Source organism: Microtus oregoni, unplaced genomic scaffold (genome assembly GCF_018167655.1).
Source record: "Microtus oregoni isolate MIOR12 unplaced genomic scaffold, Mior012 000005F_ref0000423, whole genome shotgun sequence".
Taxonomy (NCBI): domain Eukaryota; kingdom Metazoa; phylum Chordata; class Mammalia; order Rodentia; family Cricetidae; genus Microtus; species Microtus oregoni.
The window spans coordinates 11407733-11420000 of NW_024543064.1; the positions used below are offsets into that span (position 1 = coordinate 11407733).

General features: G+C 53.4%; 1 protein-coding gene across 1 annotated transcript in view; it reads left to right on the forward strand.

Annotated features, from left to right (window-relative positions):
• The first annotated feature begins 5044 nt into the window (after positions 1–5044).
• Positions 5045–12268, forward strand: part of Efhd2 (EF-hand domain family member D2) — a 16839-nt gene continuing 9615 nt past the window's right edge. The window contains exon 1 of the mRNA XM_041652339.1: positions 5045–5436. Coding sequence (XP_041508273.1) covers positions 5135–5436 — 302 coding nt within the window. The 5' untranslated portion in view covers positions 5045–5134. The remainder of the gene's footprint in view (positions 5437–12268) is intronic.

The window sequence follows — 12268 nt, forward strand, 5'->3', positions numbered from 1 at the left end:
AGAATTGATGGTATCCCTTGACTTCTAAGCATCCCTGGTCTGTCAGGGGCTTCCTGGTGACTGGATGTTTATGGTGATGAATTAGGACACTAGCATTCCTGAGCCTCCGGCAAACTGCACACAGCTTACTCTGACCCACTCTTATCTCCGCAGGCCTCACTAATCCCTCTCTTGATTCTCCAGTATCTCGGGGCTGAAGGGACCACCCAGCTCTGTCAGACTCAGGAATGTGCCCAGTGGTCATGCCCTCTCTGGTCAACCCAGAGCTCCTCCCAACCCTTCCTTGTTCCTCTCTTCTGTCTTTTCTGGGTACACAGGCATGCCCGGGGGCATATGTTTGAGTGTGTGTGTGTGTGTACGTGTGTGTGTGTGTGCATGTGTGTGTGCATGTGTGTGCATGTGTGTGCGTGTGTGTGTGTGTGCTGTGTGTGTGTGCACACCCATGCACTCACATGTGTGATATTGAGTGTCCCACTCTATCTTGATGTCTGATTCCCTGGAGCTCTTTTTTTTTAAAGTGTGGATGCTTGGGATTTGAACTCAGGTCCTCGAGCCTGCACTGTTCCTACCCACTGAGCCCATCCCTTCTCTTTGTCAAACTGCTGTTGTTTTTCTTAACATGGCTTCTCCGCTCCCCAGAAGACAGTTATACAAGCAAACGTGGGAGGCAGAAGAGACATGTCAACGATGACTAAGGCTGCCTCGCTCCCACTTGCCAGAGTGTCAGAATTGGCTCTCACTCACCCCAGCCTCTGGAGAAATCCTTCGCTGAGGGGGAATGTTCCTGAAGATCATTCTTTCTTCATGACCAGATGCTGGAATGTGCCACCAGAATAGATCTTTCCTGCTGCCAGAATCCATGCTCACCTCGAAGAAGTCACGGCCGTTGTGACGGGACTTCCTCTAATAAAGAGTCAGCTGGTATTTCCTGGAAGTTCCGTCTCCAGTCAGAGCCCATCAGTCACCTTTGCTATTGCTTTAGTTTCTAAAGGTGGGGGGGATGCTTCCATGGAATCCAATGACCCCAAGAAGAAAGAAGAATGTAGCCTCCTACTTGTGCCTCTGGTTTGTGCAGGAAGTTCACCCAGGACTGGGAGACAGGTCAGACGGTGAAGTATTTGCCATGTAAGTGTAAGGACCTGAGTTCGATGCCCAACACCTTTTGTAAAGAGATTATTCTGCAGTTTCTAGGTCAGTGAGAAATCCTGCCTCAAAATACAAGGTGAAGAGTGCCAAAGTTGGCTGTGTCCTTCACATGTACACACATGTGCACACACGCGCACACACACACACACACACACACACACACAACCCAAGAGTTGTTTATAGGACTTTCCACGCTGGGTAATCTCAGTACTCAAGGGGCTTAAACCAGAGAACTTCTGGGAGTTACAGGCCAGCCTGAACTATCCAGAGTGAGACTTTCATCTAAATACAAACACCTCTTGGGATGGTTCAGCAGGTAAAGGTACTTAACTGAGTGCTAATCCTAGTACCACCATGAAAGGAGGAAAATAACCCTTAAGAATTGTCCTCTGATCTCCACAAGTTCAGCTACACACACACACACACACACACACACACACACACACAAAGTATTTTTTTAATATTTATTTATTTATTTATTTATTATGTGTACAGCATTCCTTCCATGTGTGTCCACAAGCCAGAAGGGGGCGCCAGGTCTCATTATAGATGGCTGTAAGCCACCATGTGGTTGCTGGGAATTGAACTCAGGACCTCTGGAAGAGCAGTCAGTGCTCTTAACCTCTGAGCCATCTCTCCAGCCCCCACAAGAAGTATTAATAAGGGTGCCCAGCCTCCTTCCCGAGGATTTTACCTATGCAAGCACAGTGGGATGTTAACTAAAGTTTAATGTACATGTGTATCTTCAAAGATTTCCAGCTCGAACCCCAGAGTTATATGCATGCTTTTCAAGGCAGCAGCCCCTTCCCATGATCTCACCACAGTGCAGTCAAACAGAGGCAAAACTGCCCCTAATTAAGACACGGCCTTGTCCGACAGAGCTAGGAGATGTGCTAGGAGCATAGTAGACAGCCGTGGTGACAGCAGCACCCGAGAAGCCGCAGCAGGAGAATCTCCTGTTTGAGGCCTGCACAGACCACATAGCAAGTTCAAGTCCTTGGACTACAAAGTGGAACTCTTTCTCAAAAACAAAACAAGACAAAAGATGGGGCTGAGCCGGGCGATGGTGGCGCACGCCTTTAATCCCAGCACTCGGGAGGCAGAGGTAGGCGGATCTCTGTGAGTTCGAGACCAGCCTGGTCTAGAGAGCTAGTTCCAGGACAGGCTCCAAAGCCACAGAGAAACCCTGTCTCGAAAAACCAAAAAAAAAAAAAAAAAAAAAGATGGGGCTGAGCACATGGATCACATGGTAAAGCGATGCCCAGCAGATTCAAAGCCCTGGGTTCAGTCTCTGGCATCATATAAACAGGGTCCGAGGGCACACATCTTAAACTCCCAGCATATTTAGGAAGCCGAAAGATCAGAAGCGTGTCATCCTCAGTTACACAGTGAGGTCAAGGCTAGCCTGGGCTACGTGAAATCTACCTAAAATAAAGTCATAAGTTCAGGTAAACAGGCTCACTAGAGCTTTGAAGGTCACCTACCCACTTGGCAAGGACTGTCGGGACACACCTAGGCACGCGCGCAGTGCAATTTAAATATTCAAATCTTTGCCCCTCCCACCTCCATTCTTTGTTCCTGTGAAATCAGTAAACCCTGTTCCTTCCCTTCAGCCTTTTCACAAGCAAATGGATCAAAACACACAACACTATCAACAGGTAACTATCTTGGGTTTTTTTTGTTTTGTTTTGTTTTGTTTTTGGTTTTTCGAGACTATCTTGGTTTTTTTTTAATATTTATTTATTTATTTATTATGTATACAATATTCTTTCAGCGTGTATGCCTGAAGGCCAGAAGAGGGCACCAGACCTCATTACAGATGGTTGTGAGCCACCATGTGGTTGCTGGGAATTGAACTCAGGACCTTTGGAAGAGCAGGCAATGCTCTTAACCGCTGAGCCATCTCTCCAGCCCCCATATCTTGGTTTTTTTTTTTCTTTTTTTTTTTTGGTTTTTCGAGATAGGGTTTCTCTGTGGTTTTGGAGCCTGTCCTGGAACTAGCTCTTGTAGACCAGACTGGTCTGGAGCTCACAGAGATCCGCCTGCCTCTGCCTCCCGAGTGCTGGGATTAAAGGCGTGTGCCACCACCGCCCGGCATATCTTGGTTTTTAAGGAAACAAAATGGCAGGAGGATCTTTGTGAGTTCGAGGCCAGCCTGGTCTAGTTCCAGGACAGGCTCCAAAGCTACAGAGAAACCCTGTCTTGGAAAAAAAAAAATCTCTTAAACTTATCATCTTTATTAGACTTAACAACCTCACACTGAATCAAAATTTTGCATTTTCTAAACTATAGATTTCTTCGGGCGTCCATTTTATTCTTTCAAATACCTTTTCATTCTACAATGTTTCGAACGCATCCACAAAAATTGATTGATTGTCTTCCTCTGCAAGTCACCTTCTGGGGTGTTCTCTGTCTCCACAGCATTGCCTTTTTAGCTTGCCCTCCTAGTGCTTTCTCTGCACCTTGTCTGTGGGAGTGGACAGTATCCGCGTCTCCAGCATTGTCCTAACATCTCAGAGAACAGACACCCCATCTGTGCCAGAGACTCTTGACTCCAGAGAATAAGGCTTTCCCAGGTGCCCCCAAAAAGCAACTTTTTGGACCCCGGTGCCAAAGGGCCCAGGTGTCAGGCTATGTGGGGCCTGGGAATCAGCATTATAGCTAGTGCCCCTGCAGTTGGCAACAGAGCACTGCAGCTTTGGGATTTCATCCACTCGTTTGTTGAGACAAGGTCTTCCTATGCAGTCCTGGCTGGCCTAGAACTCCTGATGTAGACCAGGCTGATTTTGACCTTGCAGAGATTGCCCAGCCTCTGCCTCCTGAGTACTGAGTCTAAAGGCTACATCACCATGCCCTACTCAAAGATATACTTTATTTTTAATTATGTGTCTGTAGGGGGAGGTGGTCCGTGCACAGGTGTGCAGGTGCATAAAGAGGCCAGAAGAGGGTCTTGAATCCCCTGAACCTGGAGTTCCAGGCCTTTGTGACTTGCCATCTCTTACCCCCAAACCCCTATGTGGGTGCTAGGGACCGATCTTCAGTCCTCTGCAAGAGCAAAAATCACTCTCAACAACTGAGCCTTCTCTCCAACCCAGGTTGGGGGTTTTGAAGTGACCCACTAGATGACAGAGCCAAATCCTCTCTGAACTCTCCCTTTCCAGCGCCCATTCCTGAGCCTTTGGGGAGGAGGTCTCTCTTCAGTGACTCCCATCAAGGAGGCTACATCAAGATCTCTCTGAAATCGCTCTAAGGTGGAGGCCCAGGCATCACCCAGAACAAGCAGCTATGTGCTGAATCATCGCGGAACAGGACGAGCCCCTTCCCCTTTCCCAGTTCTTTGGGGACCTTTGAGGACTTGGGTAGGGTGCCACCTCCTTTACAGTAACTGCCCCACCCTTGAAAGATGCCAGCCATTCTGACTCTGGGGACAATCTCAACTGGACTCCAGCGCCAGGGTCCACCTTCTTCAGATTCCCCGCAACCTTATCAATAACACCCAGTGTTTCACTACCAGTGTCTCCATGGCAACCGACAGGGTGTCAAGAGACACAAATGGTGGGGATTCCAGAGAAGGGGTTGCGGGGAGCGCCCCTCTCTAGTCCTAGAACACACATCCACCAAACGGACCCTTTTTCCCTCCCGCAGGATTGGGACACTCCCCACCACCAAAACATGTTCTTTTCAGAGGTCTCCCGGGGACTCGGCGGTGTCCCAGAAGTCACCAGAGGAAAGCTGATGGTTTTTCACGGCGGGGAGGGGGGCGATGATGAAGAGCTGGGGCGCAGGATGCACTTGACCCCCTCCCCAGGGACCAAGAAAGACTGGGCGCACAGCGCGGGCGGCAGGAGCCGGCCCGGGGGCGGGCGGTCCCCTAAGTCCCACCTTCGGGGCGGCGCCTGTCGGCGGGGAGTGTCAGGAAGAGGAAGAGCGCGGCCGGCTGTGCTGTGCAGAGCGGGGGCCCGGCCGAGGCAGCTGCGCGCGGGCCACCATGGCCACGGACGAGCTAGCCAGCAAGCTGAGCCGGAGGCTGCAGATGGAGGGCGAAGGCGGCGAAGCGACCGAGCAGCCGGGGCTCAATGGGGCGGCGGCGGCAGCCGGGGCTCCCGACGAGACTGCCCAAGCGCTGGGCAGCGCGGACGACGAGCTGAGCGCCAAGCTGCTGCGGCGCGCGGACCTCAACCAGGGCATCGGCGAGCCGCAGTCGCCCAGCCGCCGCGTCTTCAACCCCTACACCGAGTTCAAGGAGTTCTCCAGGAAGCAGATCAAAGACATGGAGAAGATGTTCAAGCAGTGAGTGCCCTCGCGCCCGGTTCCCTGCCACCCTAGACCCGGCCTCGGGCCCGAACCCCAGCATCCCCAGCCAGGCTCCCTCAGGACCCTGACTCACCAGGGTGGAGAACTCTGCCGCCCTTTCCGGAGGGCCACGAGGCTTCCAGACCCGCCACCCCAGCGCTCAAGTGGGTCTGGGGACCTCCCCCCCATTTCCTGGCTCTGGCAATGACCCCCTCCTGGTGATGCTGCCCTCAGGATACCCCACATGGGTTGGGGACACCCGAGGTTCCTTCCAGATAATCACAGGTCCCTAGCGAGTCCCCACCAACACACAGGGTGCCTCTCACTATTAATGTTACTGAACCTACCACCCGACACCCACACACACCGAGAAAGGGCCGGTGTCTTCCCTTCCTCTTCCATCCCACTTGGACTCCCTATCCCCAAAGCGGTACAGGCGCCCCAGTGCCTCTCAAGGTGGGCCGCCCCGTTCTCGGCACCCGCGCCAGGCATATGCCTTTTACTAGGGTCCCTTGATTTTTCTTTTGCTTAGCTCTGGTAGCTCTAGTTCTGGGTTGGGACTCACCCCCCCCCCCCCACACACACACCAAATTATTCTGTTTACTTGCTGTGGCGAAAAACCCTTCAGCCCTTCCCACCCCCTCCCACCCACCCTGTTGACCAGGTCCCATTTCTTTAACACTCAGGTGGGCTTGCTAGGAAAGGGCTCCTCTGTCCCTGTCCCCCATCTACAAACATGTAACTCCCCTATTATCCCTTCAGGGCAGAGTCCCCTCTGGCCTTAGACCCCCGCCATACACTGTGGGTGCACGTCTCTTCTCCCCGTACCCCTCCACTCATCGGCCATGCAGTGATGACACCCCCCCACCCCCCACCCCCCCCCCACCCCGCTTTCTGCCAGAAGGCTGCCCTCTCCTCAGCAATAGTCCACCCCACGCTTCTCATACAATCCCTGGCACCCAACCTCTCTCTGGGCAAAAAGGGAGCCCCTTGCTCTGTGCCCTGCCTAGGGACTCCCACCCCTACCTTCCAGTTCCTGTGATTCCAAGCTGTACCCTTACCAGGCTAGAAGGATGAATGCCCTCTAGACCTGTGGGCTCAGCCATTCCACATCCCACAAAATCAAGCAATGTGGCGGGGGAGAGAGACAGTACCCATGGGGGTAGGGATGGTGCCAGTGCCCCTCCATATGCCGGCCATCCCTACTTCCTGTCACATCACCTACGGTTCCTGGAAAGGGAACGGTCAGTCCTATAGGTACTAGACCGGAGTGCATGCCAGATGGGGCAAAAACCAGCGCAGCTGAGCTCTGGGTGGCGTCCGCAGGGAGCCCTAGAGCCGACAACAGTGGGCAGGTAAAGGATTGGCAGCCCCACCCAGTGGACAGTGCCCAGACACCAACCAGGAAGCCAGGAAGGGGGCGTTCCCTACAGCCAGGGTTCAGAGAGGTTCTTCCCACTTCTCCTCCACACCCACAGCCAGCCCTCACGTGAAAAGAGGGTTAGGTTCCCAGCCCTGGGTGACTAGAAGCCCCTGCTGTTACTATAATGCCACCCCAGACCTCTCCATGGAGCTTAAAAGGCTAGAGGACACCCCTGCTTCAGGCTCCACTGAATCCACACTTGCTTTTGAACCCGAGGCCAGCTGTGACTTCCAGGTAGAGCTGCCCTGTGGGGCAGTCCAGAGGGCGTTCACACGTATCGTAGATTCCCGAAGCGATAGGGTTGAGAAGGAGCTCACGCCTGCCTCCCACCAACCCCGTGACCCAGGATGGTTACATCACCCTTGCAGAGATGGAGTCCAGCCACAGACTATTATTTGCCAGGATTTCACAGTTCCAAAATGGTAGGATCAGGATTCAAACTCAGACCGGCAGCTCCAAAAGCCATGGTCTGCCCTTCAGACTTTTCTATCACAGACAGATACCTGTGTCAGTGTCTCGAAATATACCCCAATACCCCTTTCTGTGTGTGTAGCTGACTTTTCCCTGTGTGGCCGCCACCAGCCCATTTTCCCCTACTCCTCAATCACCCTTTTCTTGTGTTTCTGTAGTATTCTTATCCCCCAAACCGTAGCAATGTTTTGGGAACCCAGATACCCCTAAAGAACAAGCTTGAGAGAAATAACTTTGGTGGAGAACCAGTAGGGAGAATGGTCTGCAAGTTGTGTGCTTACAAAGAGTCCTCAATTTCCACAGGCTGTTTTGGGGGAATGAGTTTGATGGAGAACTTCTGTGGACTCCTCAGAGCTGCCTCCTGGCACTAGCTGCTTGCTGGGTGTTGGGAGGGGTGGCAGGGCAGGAAGGGACCAGACAACTGGACCTCAGGGGAAGGAAGTGCCACTCGCCAGAGTCCCCCTGGCTGGGGCACAAAGCTGCTGATGTTGTATTCAGGGAAACAAGGCCTTACTGTGCCCGTTGAGCCCAGCCCAGCCGAATCCCGGCTGGGAACCACCACAGAAGGCCTCTCCAAGCACAGAACGCTTGTTCTGCTTCCACTGTGCGAGTGGCTGCTGCCTCCTGGGGCCCAGCAGGTCCCAGGATCGCAGCCAGGGCTTGGTGGAGAGCAGGGGGGGCAGGGAGGAGAGGAAGTCGGTGTCCCTGGGAAGCGAAGATGGCTTTTCTTTGGCAGCCACAGCTAGGAGGTATCATGCCTGGACCTCAGTCTACCCAAGTGCAAGGGGGAATAGGTGGTGTGCTCTTATGTTCCAGCCTTATTCCGTCAGGGTCTTGAGCCTTGATGCTCACCAGAACTTCTGTGCAATCTCCTGGTCCTTCTATTCAGTGTGGATGAGCAGATGTGCCCCTAGGACAGTCAGTGGTGGAGGGAGAATGGGAAGAAACAGCAGCAGGCTCTGCCATCCGCCACATTGCCAGCTGACTCCAGCCCTTCTCCCCATTTTACAGACAGGAAAACTGGGACCCAGGAAAGAGAAATGGCCTGCTCAGGATTATAGGTTTTCCTGAAGGTAGGACTTAGAGATGACACTGGCTGAGTTTTGCCTGCCGCCAAGCATAGAGACCGTGCATCTTAGAGCCTGTGCACCCCCACCCCGATAGCTTCATGCAATATCCTTTCTCTCTCTCTCCTCTCTCTCTCTCTCTCTCCCCTTGCCACCCTCTCCTCCCCTCTATCTGCCCACTCATTCAGAGTTGTTTCTAGAAGCTTCCAAGGCAAAAAAAAAAAAAAAAAGATGTGGAACAGACCCACAAAATTTCGGGGATGGCTACCCTTGCGCTGACAGCAGCCTCGGGAGAGCTCTGGAGGTTTCTCTCTGTAAGCTGACACCTGCCTGCCTTTCAGGCAGCCATGTAACTGTGAATCTGCTGTAGAATCTGAGGAAGGTGCCCTAGTTCCTTGTCCTGCCTGGCCCGCACTGGCCCTGTCCCTCTGCCTAGCCTCTTCCCGGCCCGCTTCATCTCACGACCCCTTGCGTCAGGCAGGATAGCTTCCCTTTCCTTCTGGCCGCAGCTTTTCATCACAAGCTCCTGGGGCCACTGTCCTTCCCTCTCTTCCCTTCCTGCAGGCCTGGGTGGCCGTGGACCTAACCACACGTGAACCTTGAGCACCTTACTTAACCCTTTCTGGGCCGCTTTCCTGATCCTGATAGTGCTTTCAAGTCTCAGCCAAGTACCTGGCACAGAACCGATACTTACTAAGTTACTGGTATCACAATCCCAAGTCCAGCATATGCCCTGGCCCTGGTGGCGGTCATCCGCACTGACACTGAGGTAGCTCGAAATGAGCCTCTGGCTGCCTCCGCTTCCCCCCAGCGGAGCTACCAGGCTGTTAGGTTGGCAGCCGTCCTTTGCTTTGGGCCAGAATGACGGAGATCCAGCCCATGAACCTCTTTCCTCTTGCCCAACAGACGCTCTGATTGACAGCTACATATTGCTTTGATAAATAACAAAAATAGAGAAATGAATGCATTATCACTTAATTACGTGGAAGGCAGGTGGCAGAAGAAAAGGGACGAGCAAACAGCAGCCCTCGAAATGGCACAGAACTGGGACACGCCCCTTGTCATCCAGCTGGGCTGCTCTGGGCAGGGTCCAGGGCCTCTGAGCCTCCGTTTCTCCTAGGCCTGGAGGACCTAGCTGGCCAAGTGCTAAGAATTGAGTGTGTGAAACCAGAAACAGCACAGACACGGTCTGGGGACTTTTAAGGTCATGAGTGGTCTTAGAAGACAGGGGTGCTGCCTGTCACCCAACATCTAGCTTCCTAAGTTTTTGCATATGCAAATTCCAGCCAAGGGCCTTAGAGAACCTCATGGGAGTCTGGCGGAGGGCCAGTCATGGGAGACTGCAGCCTCTTGTGGGTGCTGTCAAGCTTAAGCTGTCCCAGGGCCCTGGCCTTATTAGAGAGAGTGCCTAGGGAACTCACCTGTACCTTAAGGGGTCAATTTAGACCACAAGCCTCAAAGGCTGAGTCACTTGACGCAAATCCTGCCTGTGAGTTGTGTGACTAGATCCAGGAGGCTAGGGGGGTGGGGGTGGGTGTTGATCTTGCAGAAGTCAGAGCATAGCTTGGTGGGGGTTGGGGTGCCTCAAGCCCCAGGGAGGGAGGATTCCCAACAGAGGGCCCCTTCTTTCCTCCCACTTCCCCTCTGCATCTGAGTCACCTCCCCTCCTCCACGCCTTCTGGGGACTTCCTATCTGCCCTCTTCTCCCTCCTTCACACTTTCGGTCGCCTGAGGTCCAGGCTCCAGGGTCCTCAGTGCTGCCAGAGGCAGGTCAGTGGCTGGTTCTGCAAGGCCAGCCTGGCTGAGGTGTTAGTGGCTTTGCAGCCTCGCAAGGACAGTCCCCACACCCTGCAGCCACTAACTTCCTTCTGGCTGCCCGGCAGCCTTCCTGATGGACTTCTGCTTTACTAGAAGAGAGGCTGCGGAACCAGGCAGGTGTGAGGAGCTGGGACTGGGCTGACAGTACCGAGCAGGAAGTTCTTACTTGGCTGATGAATGGAACCACTACTGACCCACAGGGTGCCAGGACACTAGTTCTCCTCTTATATTAGTTGTTATTATTGTTGTTTTATGTATACGGGTGCTTTGTCTGCATGGAGGTCTGTGCAGTGCTCTGGATTCCCTGGAACTGGAGTTATAGACGGTTGTAGCCGCCATATGGGTGCCGGGAATAGAACCCAGGTCCTCTGCAGGAGCAGCAAGTGCTCTTAACCACTGAGTCATCTCTCCAGCCCTGCCGGCTCCCTTCTTAATACTTTCCTAACATCCCTGCAAGATCCCCACCACCCACTTCACAGAAGATTAAGGTCCCATAGCTAGTGAGAGGCAGAGGCATCACTTCATCCTGGGTCTGACTCCGGACCCTGATTCCTCCCTCGCGGGATCCACAGACCTTCAGCATTGTGCCCTAAAGTGGTCAGTTCAGAATATGCATCTCCACAAGTCTCCCTATGCACAAGGGCCTCCCCAGCCTGGCGGAGCAGGCCTGTCATCCCAGCTGCTCAGGAGGCTGAGGCAGGAGGATAGAACACCCAAGGCCAACCTGTACTGCAAAGCGGGTTCAAGACCAGCCTGGGCAACTTGGTGAGACCTTAGCATGCATGAGGCCCTGGGGTTCGTCCCCAGTACCACTAAGGAGGAAAGTAACAGGCTCCTGCCACGTCCGTTACGGGTGACTGTAGGGTGGCAGGTGATTTTATCTGTCTGAGCTGTTCAGGAATAAGATGAATGGAGTCAGGCATATGTAACCCCACTCACCAGATTATATTAGACATTAAGTAACGGTCTCCATGATCACTATCATAAGTGATGATTAAGGGTGGGTGGGAAGTAGAGCAGAGACAGGAGGCCCCCACGTTGTCACCTCGGCTCAGGCTGTGGGTGGTGTCAGACTTGGGGTTAAGACAACCCTGAGCCACCACAGCCTCCAAGCAAGTAATTGTCAGCTCAGGGACTCTCGTGGGACCCTCAGGCTCTCAGGAAGCCTAGGGCTGGAGGACTGGGAGCATGGCAGCCTGGTCCCTCCCTAAATCCCCCTGACTTGGGTCAGGCGATCAAAGTCACATACTACCCAAAGGAGAGGAAGGAGAAGTGATGCTTGTCTGGCTTTTCCCATGAGTCAGTCAGTGGGGGTGGGGACATGCCATGCTGTCCCTGCTGAGTTGTCCTTCCTGGGACCCACCTGCACTTCCCATAGAGACAAGCAGGCAGGCCCAGGCTGGCCAGAAGAGCTAGCAAAGTGTCACTTACCCTCAAGGATACCTTCCCATCTCTCAAGATAGAGAGGCTGAGGAGCCACTGAGACCCCTCCTACCCAGGATGGGGGAGGCCCCAGAATACAGCCACTTAATGGTTAGAATAGAATTAATAGGTTTGAAGCGTCTGTGGTTGCCCCTTTCTATTCATGATTACACTTATTCCTTAATAATCCTGAAAATAGATATTCATGATGATAGTGTAGCACATAGACAGGGGACCCCGAACCTATAAACAGCACCCCTTCCGCAGTCTGTCCTGTGGCCCCTTGGAGCCAGCCAGCAGCACAAGCCCAGGCTGGGTGCCAGAAGGGACAGAATGTAGTTCCCTGTGCCCCTTCCCTTTGCTGGTGCAACAGCTGTGATAGGGGCTTTGCATCTCAGCCAGTAGGCAGGGATGGGGACGGGGGAGCAATCAATGCGATGCGTCCGATGGCAAAGGGAACAGTGAGCCTCCTGCTCTCGGAGGTATTCAAGACACCCAGCGAGAGAAGTGCACAGGCATTTGGCCCTTACTGGGGGAGGGGGCGTGGTGAAATGACCTCCGCTGCACTATCCTTTGCTGCTCTGGAGCTCTCCCACAAAGGTCTGGAAGCATCGGGAGCTAGCGCGGT